General features: G+C 40.2%; 1 protein-coding gene across 1 annotated transcript in view; it reads left to right on the top strand.

Annotated features, from left to right (window-relative positions):
• The window catches only part of stk10 (serine/threonine kinase 10), a 41838-nt gene that overhangs the window by 8714 nt on the left and 12826 nt on the right, over window positions 1–20298 (top strand). Inside the window, exons 2-7 of the mRNA XM_035666124.1 lie at window positions 2822–2986; window positions 8927–8975; window positions 9656–9805; window positions 12395–12467; window positions 13791–13985; window positions 14587–14668. Coding sequence (XP_035522017.1) covers window positions 2822–2986; window positions 8927–8975; window positions 9656–9805; window positions 12395–12467; window positions 13791–13985; window positions 14587–14668 — 714 coding nt within the window. The remainder of the gene's footprint in view (window positions 1–2821; window positions 2987–8926; window positions 8976–9655; window positions 9806–12394; window positions 12468–13790; window positions 13986–14586; window positions 14669–20298) is intronic.

Genomic DNA, 20298 nt, shown 5'->3' on the forward strand with positions numbered 1-20298 from the left:
TTTTTTTTTTTTTTTTGTCTCTGTTCGAACTCCAGAACTGAGTTTGATTCAACCAGTCTGCTTGCTTGTCTCGCAGTTGCGCATGACTAGTCTTTGACATTTTGACGGTGTGACTGTGGGAGCTGGTTCTTCTGCAAACTACGGTTTGTACGGTGTTGAAGACAAATTAACCTTAAATGTCACCAATCTGACACTAGAGATTGTAAGTAAAGACATCAGTCAATTAGACAGGAATTTGTGTTTGATGGGGGAGGCTGCTACCGGCCTTTTTGAAGGTTGAGATTAAAGAGCGTTAAGAAGGATGCTTCCTCCTGCAATTATTTCCTTATTTCAAACATCTACCCACACTTTTGTATTGATGTCACGCCATCTTGTAGGCAGTCAGCTGGTGCCTCGTGAGACACAATGAGGCGTTTCAGTGTAATTTCCTCTCTGTGCAGTGTATACAGTTGGTGAGGTGTACACATAAACAAATACACGTTCGCATGCTATACGTGAACACCCTCATTGACGTAATGCATTCCCCGTACCACACAAAAAGGCACCACATAAATGCATGAGGCTCACTTCTCTCAGTGTACCTTCTTTGACCACCCCTCCCAACCATCTGAAGGCCACAGGCGCATTCCTCAGCCTTGTTCCCACTGAAGTGTAAAGGTGTATGTGTGTGTGTGTGTGTGTGTGTGTGTGTGACTATGCAAGACAAGAAACACATTTATGAGCTTTAAACTTTCACTGCTTTGTTATGTGTTTATACTTATACGCCACCATATACCACTTTTTTTACTGTCCATCATGAGCTTGACAGTGTTACAGAAGTGCACTGTTAAAGTCTGTGGAGTACTGTTTTTACAGTAATAGGAGGAGTTGTTCACAATTTTGATAAACCTGTGATAATGTCTAATGTTTGCTAGAATAAGACTTGAGATTATTATCTCTCGGATGTTGTGTCTGTGTCAGTTTGTGTAACTTTATGTGTCACACTGTCTCTTTTCCTGCAAAGGATGTTTAAGACAAGATAACAACTATCAAAGATTAAGCTGTAGTCTGGTGTGTGTGTGTTTTTTGTGTGGTGCGCCGTGATACCCACAATTGTAGTCTACATTGCGTGTATGTTTGACACTATGTCTTAGAATTATTGCTGTGAAATATGGCACTATTATATATTAAAAGCTTCCTAAAGTTTTATATGTTTTAATATATTAAACTGCTTGGTGAATGATGCAAAGAACTTTTTCTTGACAGAGATGGCAGAACACCAGCAAACCTAGATGCATGCACCAGTAGGTCTCAGACCCCAGACAGTGAGTTTGTTGATGCAGACAGTGCCGGTGCAGGAGGGGAGCGAATAGCGGAGAGCTGAGATGTTAGCAGAGAAGTGAAAGTGTCTGATGTCTCTGTGTTTACTGTCGAGGCTTGTTAACTAACAGACTGATGGTTTGATGGCAGGAGGAGACGTCCTGTTGACTCACACTGTGGGTTACTCTGGTTAGTGGGGGGGGTCAGTTTGGCTTCTCTGGAGCACTGTTTGACAAACACAAACGCACGCACACACACAGTCATGGCGATCTGAGATGAGTTATAAAGAGTGTGTTTTGCTGTGAGCTTGTTCTGTTTATTCAGATGTTTTCCCACAGCCCCTGTAAAGCACGGAGGCATCACACCCCACCGGGCTGTTTAGTCTGCTGTGTCCTACAGGTCACTGGGTGGACATACATACACATGCGCACAATGATATCGCCTTCAGAGAGGTGCAACTGAGGGGTGCAACTGGCATCATTTTTTCTTATTTGTGGAATTACCTTAAGTCATTTCATATGATCTAACAGTGTTGTAGGTTTGTAACAGTGGTGCAAGCATGGATCACCACCTTGTTTTGGACTTTTGTTTTAAGTCTTGGCTTGTCTCCGTTTGTGCTCTTCCAATTACGGCACTGAACGTGTGGTTCTTTCTGCAGGCGCACATTGATGTCGTGTTTACCCACAAAATCCCATCAGTCAGCATTCACAACATTCTGTCCCTTACACAAGGACGAACATAATGCGTTTTGTTCCTTGTGCTTCGCTCTGAGTCACCCTTATGGTTTGAGTGTTTTGATGTTTTCCAGAAAGGCACAGAACAATCTACTTTACGTTTATTACTCAGAATTACTAGGGATTCTGTGTCTATGTGTGTCTTAGTTTAGCCATACTGACACTTACTGATGTTTTTTGTGGTTCCTCCTTTTCCCCAGTAGCTCAGGGAGGGTGTGGAATTTGCTTTCCTGTTTTGTCCCTGAAATGTTAGTTAGTCAACATTTTAATTGCTGTCCTGCATTTCTTGACTTTTAGCATTCCCTTCTACCCGATTACAACTCAGGTAGAAGAGTCCAGCTGGCAGAGTGATGGGCACATGCAAGAAGCAAACTTGGAATTATGCCGCTTAGCATTGGATATCTGTATGTAGATTGACATTGTTAGTTTGATTTAGCTATTTTCCACCTTTTAGTCTGACATATACAACAAAAAATGTTAGCATAAATTGTTAGTAAAGGCATGATACATTTTCTTCACACCCTCTGTATATCACACTACCACACCCTGTATCTTCCCTACTATTAATAATTTCTGTTAAAGGCTGAGTGATCTAAAAAATGACCTCTGGAGAAGTGAAACTCTTGAGTTCATTGGATTAGTTACACTGAAAAAACTGCCCTCTATTTACTTTTGCTGAGAGAGTTTTAGCCTTAAAGAAAGGAAATGAAATGCAAAAATCTATCAAACAGGCCTGCCGTTACTTATGCATGTTGATATTAATCTTGTTCCATTTCTCTGTCTTCCAGGCCAAAAACAAAGAGACAGGAGCTCTGGCTGCAGCCAAACAGATCGAGACAAAATGTGAGGACGAGCTGGAGGACTACATGGTTGAGATTGACATCCTGGCTAAATGTGACCACCGTTACATTGTCAAGCTGCTTGATGCCTTTTACCATGACAACAAACTGTGGGTAGGTACCACAAGCATCTGGTTAAGATAGCCAGCTTAAAGTGTAAACCACAAAGTTTTTAACCCTTCTCTCTTTGTGTCTCATCTCTTCCATATTTTAGCACTTAAACTTGGAAAAAAAAGACATGCAAACCAAACCGATAGACTGAATTGAAAAGAAATTATACTTGTTTTTATCCACCAATGAATAAAACGACGCACAGTTTACTTTAACGGACGGACAGTATGCTGCTGCATGAGAACACTGCGGTCAGAGCTGCTATTAGACTGGTGCATAATGTACCAAAGGGACCTTATCTGCTGTCTACACTGTTAGCGTCCTCACTAGATGTAGTGTTCTTGCTGTGGTAAGGAGTTTCTCTATCCTTCCACCAAGTTTTCTTTGCAACCTTTTCAAACAGAGCCACAATACAAAAGTCCAAATGATCAGCAGGGAAGTGGAAAAACAGACCTTTTAAACATGTACATTGGCAGGCACTTGGGATGTTCCATTTCAATCTGTGACTGCCTTGTTATTTTATTGCAACAATATCTCGTCTAGAGTATATTTCTCCTACATATAAAAAGCTCTGTTGAAAAATAAAGATAAGAAAAGTGGATTGCCTTAGTGGGGATGACAGAAGCCCCCTCAGGGTGACATAATGCATCAGAAATGACCCAATCCTCACCCTGATGTTACTGCAAGAATGAGGATCAATTTCAGTTTAGTGTTTTCTGCTCTTCAGTTAGTTTTACTCTCCACACTCGCACAATAGGTCAAGTGTAAACTTTTCAACTCCCTCTCTAATCTCCCAGTCAATCTGGCCAAGAAAAATAATAGTGACCTCATGCTGGGGCACGACCTTGAATATCTGAGGAATTACAAGGCAGCGTTAAGACTAAAGATAGTTGTGTTAGTATTTTTTTTTTTCACCTCTCCTTGCGATGTTATTCTAAACGCACATACATCTAAATATACAGAAATGTATATAGGAATTAGTGAATTGACTGTTATTTTGTTTTCCAATGTTCTTACTGTCTCACATGGTTACTGTGGTTATAGCTTGTGCAGTTTAATACTACAGCAACAGTGTGAAGTGGTGTATGTGTTTACAGCTCAGCCAGACAAACTCTAATAATTGCAACTGCAATCTGATTGACTCTGAAACAGTGTTAAAAGAGCAAACATAAAGCAGTGAGGTAGTTATCAATGATGTAAAATTAAGCTGGACTATAATGCTTGCACTGTTGTTCTTGTGTTTAGCTAAGGAATTGGAGTCCTGAGTGGTAATGGTGGACTCCGCCACTACCAATAACTGCTACATAAAAGCGACAATTACTAAATTTTATAGCATTAAATGGCTACTGCAGAAAAAATGCTAAGCATAAATGGTAAGAATGGGGTTTGATTTCATGAAAATCCTAAGAATTATAACTTTTAATCCAGCATGACAAACAACTTTTATATTTATATATGACCTGGAATCTCTGCCTCTACACACACATACACAGCTATAGCACAGCCCCAGAGCTAGTCATGGTTGTGTTGGCCATAGCTTGAATTCCTGAGCTTGAAGGTGAGTGTTCCCCATCAGTCAAACCTGGACTATGAGACTGTTAGTTTGTTCTACTCAGTCAGATGTACAAACATCCCTTTCTGCTGCATTTAAACCACATGCTTCCTGTGTGTGTGTGTGTGTGTGCGCGTGTGTGTGTGTTGGGCTTGAGTGTCAGCTTTTGTTTTACTGTCTCACTTCCAAGCTGTGTTCAGATACTAATGTGTTCTCTTACTTTAGATCTTACACATATTTGCTCTCAATCTCTTCATAACCTTGTTATTCAGCTGGAATTTTAACAGCAACCATACTTTTTTCTGGATTAGTATAACTCACAGCCAGAATGGACATATGAGCTTCCAACCAGCAGCAGAATAATTATATACAACATGACAAAGGGAGCAAGCTCTGCACCTCATTGCTTTGAGTGTGTGTGTACTAGCCTCAGGATCTCAACAATTAGCCCAGTGGTTGGCGGTCAGGCCTCAGTAACCTCCGGTTGGGTGGACTGGGCAGGGTTGATATGATGCATTCCAGTACCAACCCACCCGTTCTGCTTTTTACTGAGTAAGAGACGGTTAGAGGAAGAGAGAGAGAGACAGTGAGAGAGAGAGAGAGAGAGAGAGAGAGACAGTCAGTCAGAGAAGGGCTGTTTGTTCTCTTACAGGAACAATCTGGTCTTGAGGCTATAGCAGGGCAGCCAGGCCCACAGCGTGAGAAAAAGAGGGCCTTTAACATGGGGACGGGACTGCTGACATCAGCACACTGAGAAGAACGAACAGAAAGAGAGAAAGAGAGAGGGAATGGAGAAAGCTGAGATGATGAAAAAAGACAATAAACACAGACGAGAATTTGCACACATCATTTAGAAGCCTGTTTAAAGGGTTGGTTCTAATCAGCCCTTTGAATCCTGTTAGAGGTTAGAAAGGATGACCTTTTTTAAAGGGCACAGTAAGGGCCTTTATCAGTGGCTGCCAGTGTACAGCAGCATCAGGGTAACTTGTTTCCTCCTTCACATGTCTCCTCCACCCGGAAAAAACTCCTACTCCCTTTAGTTATAGTGGCCTGTAGGTGAAATGCAAACTAAAAGTAATGCTTTAAGCTGATATCAGAGCAGAGATCCAGTTAGAGAGTGTCACTAACATTGCAAGGTGCCTATGCCTGTGAGTATGACATAGCAATGAGTGTGTTTCTGTATTGTCTACCTATAGTGTCTAATTCTTTTCAAGAAACTTTAGTTTGACAAACAAGGAAGAGACCATCACTGTACAATAATGCTGCTTGTTTTTAGACACAGTGAGACAAGGACAATATGTCACAATTATCTGGTTATTTATTTGCCATTATTTGCATACAGTGAGGTCCACATAATGGCACCGGCTGTGGTTGCTAAGAGATTTTTGATGACACTGGAAATCGATCAGGTCACTATGTTGTGCCATTGTTGGCGCCACCTCATATACACACATTGCTGAAGCATTAGTCATGTTCATAGAGTGACAAAGTATAACAGTGCGTCATGTTTTATATGGTTGTGTGTCTTTCTTTATTCAGAATTGCAGCTTCTTAGCAGGTCTTTTGTTGGCAGCCTTTAGACCTCTAGACAAAATGAGGTGGCAAATCACTGTGAAAGTACAGAGAAGTACAGGAACACTGCAATGTCAGCAAGGCTGGCTCCATTTTTTAAAGCTTGTTGGATTTTGCAGACTGTGTCTAATTTGGTTCAGCTTGTCTCAAAAGAATAAAAGAGGCTTTATTTATTTAAGATATTGCACAAAACCAGCTTGGCTCTGTCTGGTAATTCTCTTAAATCAGATTAATTTCTTGAGTGTAAAAAATTTAACTGGATACACATACTGTAACTAAAATGACTTCCTATTAAAACTGAAATGATGGCTTCTCCAAACATGTGGCATGTGATACATTGTGTGTGTGTGCGTGTGTGTGTGTCTGTGTGTGTGAGAGAGAGCAAGAGACAGCTTTGTCTGTATGTGTGTTCAGCCCATAGTGGGTATGTTTTGCATGTAGCTTGACCAGTCGGGGCACATTCTTCACCGCAGCACAACATGTCATCCAGAAATCTGGCTGCAGAGACACTGACGGGAACACAAACCAGTTGCTTCTGACACAGTCGTGTAATGTACACCTGTTTAGGTTGGGCAGCACAGTGTGTTACTACTGAAGGACAGTTAATTTAATTTAGGGGGGTGGTTTTTAAAACAGAAGAGAAATAAAAATAATTAATGTTTGGTTCACTGTGGGCAGGAATAGGGAAGTGGTATGTACTGAAATGTGTAATAAACCTTGCTCTGTAGCGTTAATGATACGCAGACGGTGTGCTTTCTATATAGAATATTATTTTATTAGCATTTACTCAGCACTGCATGGAGATACAGTTGAAAACACATTTTAACAATCTACATCTCAGCTTCTTATGCATCACAAACGGACTGTTTATTTAACAGTATTATCTTGTTGTTAGTTGTAACAATACAGTTTTTTCTGCAGGAGAGGTTTCTGTATTTGAAAGGTTGAAAGCACTAGAGTCTGAAAACACACAGCCCAGACTGTCTTTCCGCTGTCTGTCATTTAAGAAGATGTGAAACTGTATTTTAAAGAGACCGTGGCAGAGTGAAACATCCTTGATACCAATTGACGGAACCCAAAAAAAAAAGAACATTGTTTCACCTTGACTTGCATGCCAAGATTGACATTCCTCATCTTCCACAAAGTATGAGTGTCTTGTGATTGGTGGTATGCATAGTTTCTTGTATTTGTCTGCGCCTGGTGTGTTGGCTCCTTTTGTACTCTCTGTGTTCTTTCTCTGGACTGAAACTCCACTCCCTGTCCAGTACCCATTTGATGCTTTGACAGTGTTGTCATAGCAAGCAGGACTCTGTGATTAAATAAGAATGACATCACACAGCATGTATGTTGCACACCACCTAGGGTTGATCTTTGACCATTTGGAATCACAGGATTATTATTGAAATCTTGTGGTGTCTTTATTTTCTTTGCTCCCACGTTACTTGAATGAAACACTTCAAGGTTTTTCTGACGTGTGTGTGTGTGTGTGTGTGTGTGTGTAGGTGTGTGTGTGTGTGTGAGAGAGAGATTGACTATGTAAGGAAAGGAAATTAAAGGTGATTGTTGGAAGTTGCTATTGGCCAAGGAGACACCATTTAGGGAGTGTGTTCTCAGAATGTTTTTTTTCTCTCCGGTCTCACTGTGTTTTCTTCACTGCTTAACTGGTATTATATATTTGGCAGTGTGTCTCAGGAAGTGTGTATAGTTACAGCCTGGCAGTTTATCACACACTTCAGTCTGAATCCAGCTGTCCACTTTACAAAATGTGTGTATTCTAGTACTTTCACCACATATGTCAAGAGTCTGACTGATGTAGAGCAAGGGGAGTGCTGAACTTCTGTCTGTATTTGCAGCCTGCACTGTTGATTGCGATACTTAAAGCTACATTAAATACAATGAAGGAATTGATATTTTAAAAAACACTCACATTGATTCCCCAGTGTCCACTCTTTGTGTATATGAATGTTGCTGCTGTCAGAAACACATTAACAGCTTCCACTAAAGACAACAAGAACTCAAATTCAAACACTTGGAACTCACTGGCTTTGTCACTACTCTTTATTCTGAATAACTAATATGCAAAACGTGCTCCCCTGATTTACAGCCAGAGTGAATTCATAGTTGCCCAAAGCAATTACATGTCAAATTCTGCTGGTGTTATATTATATAGAATATATTACACATATTATAAGAAAATATTAGCAGTGGGTCAGGGTTTACTGCTGAGAGGCAGTGTTGACTTTCACAGTCAGCAGGGAGTCAGATCTTCTCATAAAACACGTCATCTTATCTTTTCTTTTTTCTTTTGGCTGTTGACATGCAGGATGACAACTGCTCCACCCGGCTAAATCCTTGCGAAGGCGCTGGAAGCCTCAATGTGTCCCAAGATTTACGCACCCTTAAGTCCATGCAATCCATGCATTTGGCTAATGATAAAATAGTGCGAATAGCATTGACTGGGAATGTTGCCAATTTGCTTGTTATTTATTACCTTTTGTACTATTTGTCATTGGTGGAGGGTTATTAATTTACTAATTTTACTGCCACATTTCATGTAAGGTTTTCCTAAATTACTCAAGTTCAAGTGCCAAATCTTAATGATGCTGAATGTTTCTAGTCAGAGAATAAAATATAGTTTATTAACAATATTTGAAAAGATGCCCATGTGTAAACACTAGTTGTGTGTGTGAAAAGTGATCTGTTCGTCCTGTTTCTCCAGATAAATCCCTGAAAAGGGGAGATTACAGCTGTCAATTGTATGTTTGCACTGTATATTCATTAAAACCTCACCACTTCTCCCCTTCCCCTTCTGTCCCCAGATCATGATCGAGTTCTGCCCCGGAGGTGCTGTGGATGCCACAATGCTAGGTAGACCTTTCTTCCCATCTCTTTTTGCTCTGTGTATTTTTATAAGCGTTCCACCTTCCTCCCTGTCACGAGAATCAAGTTCCACACCTGCGGCAGTGGTGTGACTCCACCTGCCGCTGACATAAAGGAAGTGTAGAGACCTGATAAAAGTTCAGAGATGCAATCTAGAAAACCAGCATTTATCACAATACTGACCATTTGAACGTGATCGTGTGCTGCGACTTCACTAGTCTGGCCTTGAATGCTCTAGACATAGTGGAGTCCTCCGGTGTGGGAAACCCCCCTGGTCTGTTTTTACTGGGTAATCCACATCCTCATAACTGTCTGTACCCCCACTGCAGCTAACCAAACACAGACACAGTAGAATAAAGTCTGCAGGGCAGGACTAGTTTATATGTGTGAAAGCTTTTCTGATCTGGGATTACTTATCCAGCAACACTATCTGAGGGTACTCATTGATATCATCACAGGTTTACCTTTTTCTGAGTTCACACACTAGATCATTCCTCAAGACTTGTATATAAATCGAATATGGAATGTGCAAGGTGTGCATAATGGGTTTTGAACCCTCTCTGCTAGTTTTCTCAACTCTCACTTCCATTCTGCTCCTGTTCTCACCCCTCTCCTACCAAATATTTAACCTCTCCATCCCCTGCCTCCTCCTCCCCTGCCCTTATCAGAGTTGGATCGTGGTCTGACGGAGCCGCAGATTAAGGTGGTTTGTCGCCAGATGCTGGAAGCTCTGGTCTACCTCCACAGCATGAAGATCATCCACAGAGACCTGAAGGCTGGTAACATCCTCCTCATGCTGGATGGGGACATCAAACTGGGTGAGGGTTTAGATATTTATACAATGTACTATGACTATGTTGGCATCACGGTGTGCCATTGTGTCCATGCTCACATAACTACACAGTCTGAAATGCAATACGGTGTGTTCTGAGGGTAATCTCATTAAAAAAAAAATTCCAGGGCCACAATATTTCCCTTGTTGTAATTGTGCAGATAATGCAAAAATGTAGTTGTGTTTTAGTTGCTGGAAAGTCTCAGTTGGGTTGTGCACAATTGAATCCACATCTTGAGAATTCTTGGAATCCTGACAGGCAGTTGAAATGAAGTATTCTGGGTTTAAACAGTGCTTGGCTCTACAACATGCATTTGCATGTGTTTGACCTCCCAACAGATTTAACAACTTATGGTGGCTAAATTCAGACACACATTCTTTTGAAGTTTCTGACAAAAGACAAGTGTCCGCATTTGTTGCTCAAAGAACAGGGTTGGAAAAAACATGGGGTATTACAGAAACGTCCTGTCACACGGGAAGTGATGTAAATTTGTTCAATCAACCAATCTACTATTAGAAATAAATGATATATGAAGAGAAGAAATACAAAACATGCACTGAATGTAGAATCCAAAACAATTATGAAATGAAGCAGAAATCCAGCACATTATTCACAGAAATTATACTACTACGAAATATTTGCAACTCATTGATTAGACTTGGATCAAATTCGTGAGTAATCTGTCTCTCTTTACGTTCCATCCTTGACAAAGAAAACCATTTCACTGCCAAAATGATACAAGCCGGCCAAATTCTCAGATAAACCCCACATTCCCTTTGCACATTTCTGGACCGTTGTTTCTTTGGCTTTTGCTGTCACACAAACACACACAGTAAGAGGCCCTGTACCCCTCCTGTGGCGCTGTAGGAGAATCATAAGTGAGCGTTGTGTGGGAAAACGGCATTCTCTGAATTTTTGCATATTTTGATTTATTGGCTTTTTTGAAGAGTTCTCACATTCTTCACATTGCACAGCTGATGGATGTTATGGATCCACCCGAATCGGCAGTATGTTTTGGGTTAAAGCGTAGTTTCCAGAAAAGGGAAAATGTTGACTTTAACATGCTTTATGTGTCAGTTAAGGAAGTGCTGTTTTTTTTTTTTTTCTTTCCTGAATGGCTGCCAGACATTTTAGATCCTGAGACATAAACTTTAAACAAAAACAAAAATATCGGTTTTGCATAAACAATGTTTTACTTCCTTTACTCTCTTTGGCTCTGTGTCATTTTGCACTCAGTCGTGAACAACCAACCAAACATGCTGACTAGAGAGCAACTGCAAGCTACATATAGCTTCATATCTGTGTGCTGCACATTTGTTTAAATGGATTTGATTGCTACATTTCTATTTTGCTACATTTTGCTCACTGAGCTGGACTTCTTGATAAAATTTCCATTGCCTTACATTCTCCCCTAAGACACCACAGTTATATATAATCACTGGGAGTTGCCGCTTTTAAACTCATTAAGTCAAGACACTGACTCATTTACAGTCTCCAAACTTATGTAACTACTTATTAATTCAAAGAAAGGCAGCAATTAGCTGTCACTGAGGCCAGCCAGATGCATTATATCCACCTATGATACATGGCATTTAACATTATGTTCCAATTTTAAAAGCTGCATGCAAACATCAGTACAGAACAGGCAGCATAGTATTGTTGTTTGCACTCATAATTTAATACACAATGTATTTTTCCACTTAAATTTATTAAACTCAAAACCGTGAATCCCAGTTAATACTATTATTGTTTTGGGATTCCCCTCTGAAATACCTGTTTTTGTGTAATCATTTAGTTCCTCATGGCGTAGTGCATTATGGGAGCCTTTAGGTGTGTTAGGGTAGAAATATTTGCGTATAATCATAATAATGCTTCTTGAGAGACACACCTTGGTGTGATGTACGTGATGCATCAGATTTTACAAGTGTATTTGGTGTCTGGCTTTACACCGTCATGTCCTATTCATATGATTTCACCAGAATACATTACCATCCTCTAGGATGTTCATGTGTAAAACTCTTATTTGATGTACAATAAAAAGCTGGAGCGCTATTTATTGTCTTTTAAAGATTCTTTCTGCAAAAGTTTAGACTGCGACAGTCCAAATGATATGTTTCACTGGGAAGTCAAAGATATTTGAATTGTAGTCTGCAAAACCGAGACAGTTACTTAAGTCCCCGTAATAGAACATGCCAGTTTGTAATTGAAGCAGTCAGCCTGCTGCCTTGTAAGTAAAATCCTCAAGCCTCTGCCAAACACTTCTCAGTCCTGGGACACACGTAATATTCTTACTTGCACTGAAAAACGTATTCAGCCAAAGTGAAAACAACACCCCTGTAATCTGAGGGTCATGTTAGTGAAATGGGGGCAGCTGGTTTGGGAGACAGGACTGCTATAAATTCTGGCTTTGTGTCTCTGCCCATCGCAGTGTCATGACAGCTTTACAAGTTACTACAAGGATGGAAGGTGGGATGGGGGGGCTTCACTTCGTCTTACTGAGAAGTGCTGCTGGGTATCTTCTTTCAACTATCTCACGTCATCACTTTCTTTTTTTCTTTGTCTCTCTTCATTCAGCGGATTTCGGCGTATCTGCAAAAAACAACAAAACCTTACAAAGAAGAGATTCTTTCATTGGGACACCCTACTGGTGAGTAAGACCTCCATCTTCATCAGAGCACCGTGAAGGAAGAGAGCTATGCATGAGCTTAGGGATGGGTCATATGGATTAAAGCTTCAGATTTTTGTTTTAAAGAAGTTTTATTGATATTTACATATAAAGAAATTTCCAGATTCAGTTTTGCTTAATACAGTGAAATAAACGCCTGGCAATTGATAATATATTGTATAATTTTATATAATTGTTTCATTACATTGATGCAACATTCTATAATGCATTGAACATTGTCGACAGTATACTATTACAACCGTAGCTATTAAAAGGATGTTTTCCCTGGTAAAAACCATACAGCAAAACCTCTATCTGTAGACACACCAAGCATCCCTACATGAGTTATGTAAGCGGGGGATTATTGCTTGTTGAGAACAAATTTCCTGCTTGCCGCAACTCTTCCATACTACTGGAAACAGCATGATGTTGTGGATACACACACTCAACTGCTGCTGTGCTTTAATCCTCCATTGTTGTCACAACAGTGCAGTTCTCTCCCCTATACCTGAACAAATTGGAAAGATTCCCTTTTGAAATCTCATTCACATTGAACCTTGTTCCATACTTTTATCCTTTTGCGATTATGGTTGGAGCCAGTTAACCATTGACTAGAACAGGTTATCACCCATCAGGAATACCCTCCCAGCTCAAGAAACATGATGTCCTTATTTTGCACAATACCGATTAGTCCTGAAAAGAATATTTCAGTTTCTTTTGTATACCACTTCCCTTGAATGCACTGATAAGCAAAGTCAACAAGAAAGAGGGAGCAAACATTTGTTTCTTTGGGTTATGAGAGCCATTTTGCAGATTGTCTGCAAACATGTGCTGGCCGAAGACGTGTGCTTGGTGTTGACATATGCAAAATCGTAAATAAGAGAGAGGAGAAACCCTTCTTATCCCACTGCAGTAATCACCAGTTAGTCATTTCCTCTCAGTGCTCAGGGATAACTGTTGTAAATACTAGAGGGATATTTTTATGATATCAGAATCATGGCAGGACTGATTTCTCTTAGTGTTGATTTTGCAAGAACAGTTTGTTTTTTATTTGTTCACATTCGCTACACATGGTCATATAATCCACAACTGCTTATCTCAGACAGGTTACGTAATCCATGTTCCATACATTCTTACATTTAGACAAAAAGTTAATTATATACCAAATGGAATGAGCAGGGAGAAAACTCTCCACCCTACAGTTTAACTTGTTGACTTGTTAGCAGTTAGGTTTAACTGAAGATTCAGTGTCCCTTACTATGTAATGGCTCCCAATAAATAAATATTTCCCTTTTGTTTTCTCAGGATGGCCCCAGAGGTCGTCATGTGTGAGACCATGAAGGATGCGCCGTATGACTACAAGGCTGATATCTGGTCTCTTGGAATCACTCTGATCGAGCTCGCCCAGATTGAACCCCCACACCACGAGCTCAACCCCATGAGGGTGCTGTTGAAGATCGCCAAGTCGGAGCCTCCCACCCTGGAGCAGCCGCACAAATGGTGAGGATGCATTCAAAATGAATCAGCTGTTTACATTACAAAACCTTGTATGCACAGCTCTTTTGCAAAATCCATGATTCACTAGTTTCAGCATTCAATATGATCGGTGCAGTCAACAGGGGATTATATCTTCCTGTCTAGATTTCACCAGGTCATTTAATTTCATTCTATTACCACATTTTTGCACACTCAGTGTTCTGTAGTCTACTGCAGAGACTCAATGCATCACATTGTCCTCCCCCTCTCCGCCCGCAGTCCATTTTCCCTGCAGGACTTCAGCAAGTGCCAAACTCTAACTTTTCCCTTATCAATTTTATGAGTCCGAATGTTCCATTACAGCAGATTTAGTACAGCAAAAGTGAAGTTATCAGGTGCTGAAAAGAGATTTGAGATGCAGAGCTGACTCATCATCCTTGCTGAAAGCTTTGTTTTACGAAGCACAGCTGTGCACAAAGATAATCCACGTGTGCCAACAGCACATATCTGGAAATGTTGTGTTGAGATGATTTGTTATGTTGTAACGATCCCTTCACCCCTCCCTCTCCCCTTTCTTTATTCCTCTTGTTTTGTGGTTAATGCTGTTTTCTCGTGTTCACCCAAGGTCGAAGGATTTTAAAGATTTCCTGAAGAAAGCTTTGGATAAAAACACGGAGACTCGTCCGACTGCGGCACAACTTATGGAGGTGGGCACTGATGTACAATGTGCAATTATAACCTAGCAAATGTTACACAATGCTGCACTTTGATATATGCTGGAACATTGTCCTCGCCCTGTCCTTATCTTGCATCGACACACATAATCTTCTATTTTAGGAGCTGAATGGAGTGATCTATGCTAGGGAAGTGAGCCCCATAGAGGGCACTGGCATTTGTGCGGGAGAGGAATAGAATGTGTATAAGAGTGGGCTAGAAATGGAGCAGGCAGAGAAGGAGTGGGATAGAGTAAAACATGAATAACTTAAAAGAAAGTGAGAAAACAAAGCAAAAAATAGTGAAGAAAGGTGACTAAGAATATTTTTTTTATAAAAAGCAATTGTCCACTTTTGAGGCACAGACATTTTATTCTGAAGGACAATAGATGTTTTTGTTCCCATTTTTGTTGAATTATCACAAATAGTTGTACCTCTTGTTTCTTATTATTATAATCCTCTTTGTTTTTTCAACCATATATGCACATACTTTAAGTCTAGTGACACTGGTAAGAAAGGACCACTCGAATGTACAGTAAGTGCACTTCGGCACAGCTAGGATATTGCTAAGAGAGGCTGATGACAAATTTTCTGGCAGTAAAACGATAATATCTGAGGATGAACTTTGACAGATGTTCCTCAAACTCCTGAATCCGGAGCAAGAAAAATGAGAGAAAGTTAAACAGGGTGTGGATTAAAGCACGAGTGCAGCGTCTATTAAAATGCAGAGCCACAGTTTCCTGTCTGTATCCCACAGCTGAGGGAATGCCAACTATTTACATTCCCACCCTTAGCCAATAGTATGTCTGGATTACCATGAGCTCCCCACCTCTGGCCAATTAGAGAGAGGCAGAGATGAAACTCCTAGACCCAGGCCCGCTGGGAATTCTGCATGTGCTCTCCAGTGGGGGGGAAAAGAGACGGGCGCGGTCCAGTTTTTGGTGCCGTGCGGGAAGTTTTAGATGTTTATCATGCCTGCTGCTCCTAACGGCTGTCAGATTTACTGTAAATGGTTGTGCAATGATGGCATTAAATTCAGCTGTGCAGTGAATGTTGATTGATGTCAGTTTACAGGAAGTTACCATCGTGTATGTGACATATTTTAGGTCAGACTTTGTAATGCATTTTATTCATCGGAGTGAATGGATGTAGAAAACAGATGTGGTAAGTGAAGAGGAAGATAATACTGAATCATAAACAAAAGTGTCTGGAGTGTAGGTGCTAAACTGGATGAGTTGTATGTGACTGTATCAAAAGAGGATATGAAAGGACAAAGCTTCATAAACTCTGTCATCTTGCATTTTCCAAGTTTGTCTTAGTTTCAAACAAATTTGAGCCTCTCGCCTTGTATCTGTCCCACATGTGTGCTTGTAAAGAATGTATACAAAACAACATGACACAGAATCAGTCACTCTGGCTGCCTGGGGACCATCTGGATGACTTGTACTCATTATACTGAATATAACTTCTCCTCCCACATAGTTTCTCATGGTCAGGATTTTTACAGTGTTTTCGCTGTAGCTTCCATTCATGTGTAATATTTTATGTTTTTTGTGATTTGTATCATGGTGTGTCTGCATATTGGGTAATTTTGCCATGGGAGTATTTGGCTATTTTATCTCTGAGTCAGGATTTTGAAGTGGTTTCGCAATATTGACGTGTGCAGGCACCAACACACACACACACACACACACACGTAGTTATACTTTTATATTTGTGAGAACTCTTATTGACATCATGCATTCCTTAGCCCTGAACCATAACTCTATCCCAGTTGTACGCCTAAGCCCAACCCTTACTCTAAACTTAATTCTGACATTAGTCAGTTCACCAAACTTTCAAAGGTGTCCAAACAGTGAGGCATAGCTCCCCAGGTAGGTGCACAGGAGTTGTAGTGGGGGCACGGAGGGTGTAAGTGACTATATTAATTTTATTGACAATAATAATACAAAGCAAAATACATATAGAAGACAGTGATTGTAGTGCAGGAGAGGAAGGAAGCCTTAAGGGGTTTATTCAGTCCTTTCCTGTTCTATCAAAATAAAGTTTAAAAATTGCATTAATATAAAATAATGAGAGAAAGAAAACAGAAAAACAAACCTATGAGTAGATACAACTAAAGAAGCATCTTGCCATAAGGTTCGAAATAAAATGAGAAATGTCTTTAACTGTGTCTTAAAGGCTAGCAGTCCTATTAGACGACAATAGGCTGAATAATATATTGCGGTGAAATGGACAAGGACAATGGACAACATGATGATGTTCTAAAAACAACAAGAATTTAGTAATTGTAGTTTGGTCTGCCAATTTGCCACTCACCAACATGGTCAACAGTATGACACACAAATCACTTATTTTTAGTGACTTACACTTATATCACTAAAACTCCAGAACTTGCCTCGGAATCACCACTTTAAGTTTTCTGCAGTATTATAGTAATCCTGTGATAGCTGTCCATATGGTTATGTTGAAAACTGCTAAATGGTTAATTTGACATACTTTTAATGGCACAATTGTCTGTTTTGTTTTGAAGGGGGAGGTAAACTATGGAAACCTCTGCTCCAGTTTAATAATTTGAGATGTTCATCCTTACCATTTCAGCAATGTCCCCAATATGATCGAGGTGAATGAAATGTTCTGGTGCTGAAAGAATTAAAGAATTACATTCTTAAAAGGCAATAACATCTCTTTTTAGAAATAGATCCCTGTTTTTCTTGATAGACCACAAAACAAGCTGTGAAGTTTTAATAGGATCTATTTTTCAGTAAAGAATAGTTCCTGTGAGGTCTGTGGTTAATATGGTCTTTTTTACTGGAAACAGTGTATTTGAAAAAATGTAACTTTGCAGTGCTTTGAGCACGACAACTGAGGCAGAAATCATGGACTGATATTTCAAAATTTGGGCAAATAAAAGTCAAGTAAATTTTATTTATGTAGACCAAAATTACTACTTGCTTCACCCTAACCCTTGTCCCGAACTTAACCTAAACCTAATTATAACCTTAACCCTAAAAACAAGTCTTAACCTCCAAACCACCCTTTGAAGTAGTGAGGAGTGACCAAAATGCCCTCACTTTCCCAAAAATGTCCTCACTCGAGGTCTACAACTCAAATTTATCGTCACAAAGACAGAAGTACAAATACACACACTGTCTCGCTACACAGGTAACTCTGCCCTCATGCAGCGTCTGCTATGGTCCCCTAATGGGCCATATTGTTCACATTTAACCTTTTCCCGCCCAGCCATGCGTGTAAGACCTAAAAAACCACCAGCCTCACTGGGTCTAAAGCAACATGAAACCTAAAAGAGAGGACATAAGCTCCACTGATACACATCTTAATCCATTATGGCAGTAAAAAAAACATAGCTAGATTTAACACGGCAGCAATACTACACTGTTTTCCTTTTTCCCTTTGATATGCGTCAAGGAACTGGGTTTAGTTTGAACATGGGAGGCCTGAGTTCACTTGCTACTAAACAGTGTGAAGCTGAAATCTCAGATGTTTAATACTGTAGGTGATTTTCTATTGGTGTCTAAAGGGAAAGAAAAAGAGATGCATGGATAACATTTTGTTTTGACTCAATAATTACCTTTGCTTAACAGTGTAGGCTTAGCTCAGCAGTGGAACTTATCCTTTATTCAAAATAAAAAGGCTAGAATGATAAGTACTAAAGCTGGAATGAGTAGTCGAAATAATTGATTTTTAGTACTCACCCTACTTTGCCTCTTGCATCAGTGTCTATTGACCAGCTTCACAAAGCTTGATGCTGATGTCTTTCTCATTTTCTTCTTGAGCTGCATCACATGATATTTATTTATTTCCAAAATTCAAACAGGTGTTTTTACATGCAAGAACATCTGTCAGAGTTAGTAAGAAGTCTTCAGAGTCCTTATTGCAGTGGATAAAAACTCTTTTTAAAATGGGATGATTTGGTGGGCAGGGACATATAATAGAGGGCATCAGCTGGAAGAGGTTGTAACAGGGTGATAGGGAGGGAGGAATTGTGCGTTAATAGTGATTCAACTGAAACTGTGCTGCAGTTTTTTGCGTGACTGTCCGTGCTGCTGTACCGAACTGTTACAGGTGACGTAAGTATTCTCTCAGTGATGGATGTGTAAAACTGAAGGAGTAGGCTTTGTTTTACTTGGGATTTTTTTAACTGGGCTTTTCTGGTAATGTGGTCTGTATTGATGTGCCATTTGAGTGTGTTGCTGATGGTTATGGGTTTTCCTGAGATGTGTATGAGGTTTTTGCGGAGTGGCCCAAATATATCATGAGTTGAGCTGGAGGTTGTTATCAAGGCATCAAGGGAATGCTTGGGCTACCTGCTCACGGTATCAGTCTTTATTGTTGCTGCTTATCAGTCCAATTATGATTGTGTCTTCTGCATATTTAAGACTGGTGACTGAGCTGTGGTGGGATGTGAAGTGATTTTGATAAAGAGAGAAGAGCCAGTGTGAGGGGACCCAACCCTGGAAGGGTGCCTGTGTTGAAGGTCAGAGGGTGAGATGAAAAACTATTCATCTTAACCTTCTGTTGCCTTCTCCACAGGAAGCTCCAAATCCTGTGGCATATGCAGAGGTCAGTATTCATGCCCAACTGTTTATTGAAGTCACTGAACAGGATCTGGGAGTAGGTGTTGGTTGACTCTTAAGTGTTGTAGTGTGTGGTGGAGGACCAAGTTAAAAGCATCCTCAACAGAAGAGTTGGCTCGGTAATCTTGGTTGATTTTGGCACAGGGGTTCTGGCTGAGTCCTTGAAGCACTGTGGTACTGTAGACTCAAGGAGTGAGTTGTTGAAAATGTTGGTGTTATGCCAGTTGAGCTCAACAGGTCCAGCTGGACTATTTTGTCTTTTTTCTTGTTCAGTGGTTCTAGTGGTTCTACTTGATTTTGTTAGACCTAAAGAACCTAAGAAACCTAACAATGTCCATAAAGACGCCCTTTTCCTGTTGAGATAGTTAGAGAGTAGATGGCCTGTGCACAGGAACTCGGTTATTTATTTACTTTGGCCTCCAAATGCATGTACCTACTGAAACCCTTGCTCAAATGTCACACCGTCTTCTAAGCTTCAATCAGCATCGGTATGAAATAAATCTTTAAATTCCAGTTCCAGGCTGTTTTTGCTGTGATTATGTCATGTTCTGCAGAACATCCTTTTTATATGCTTGAATTCAAAACACACACTTATTTTTGGTAATATTGTATGCATATGCAACATATTTTATTAATTAAAAATTTAAATCTTGCCCCAAAACTGTCGGACAGGTAAAGAGAAGGATACACTTGTTGTATGTGCTACTGTAGTGCTCACTCTTTAATGCCCTAAGATGGGAAAGCATAGACAAGAACAAGACGTCTCAATGTAGACGGTATAGGTTAATATTAAGACCCTTGGTATCTTAATTTGACAATGGCTATAAACAATAACCTGTGTAATGTGCATACTCCATTATTTCCACTGCAGTGTAATAAATAGTTAGATGGCACTCAGCATTTACACTACATTAGACAATAGCTGACATTGAAGAAGTTAAAAGCTGCAGCCTAATGCAGTCCTCGAGGACAAGCTTCTGTACACAAACAACTGTGATCACCCACGATGCACACACACACACACAC

Source organism: Morone saxatilis, unplaced genomic scaffold, assembly GCF_004916995.1.
Source record: "Morone saxatilis isolate NCDOM2014 unplaced genomic scaffold, NCSU_SB_2.0 Contig20, whole genome shotgun sequence".
NCBI classification, from domain to species: Eukaryota; Metazoa; Chordata; class Actinopteri; family Moronidae; genus Morone; species Morone saxatilis.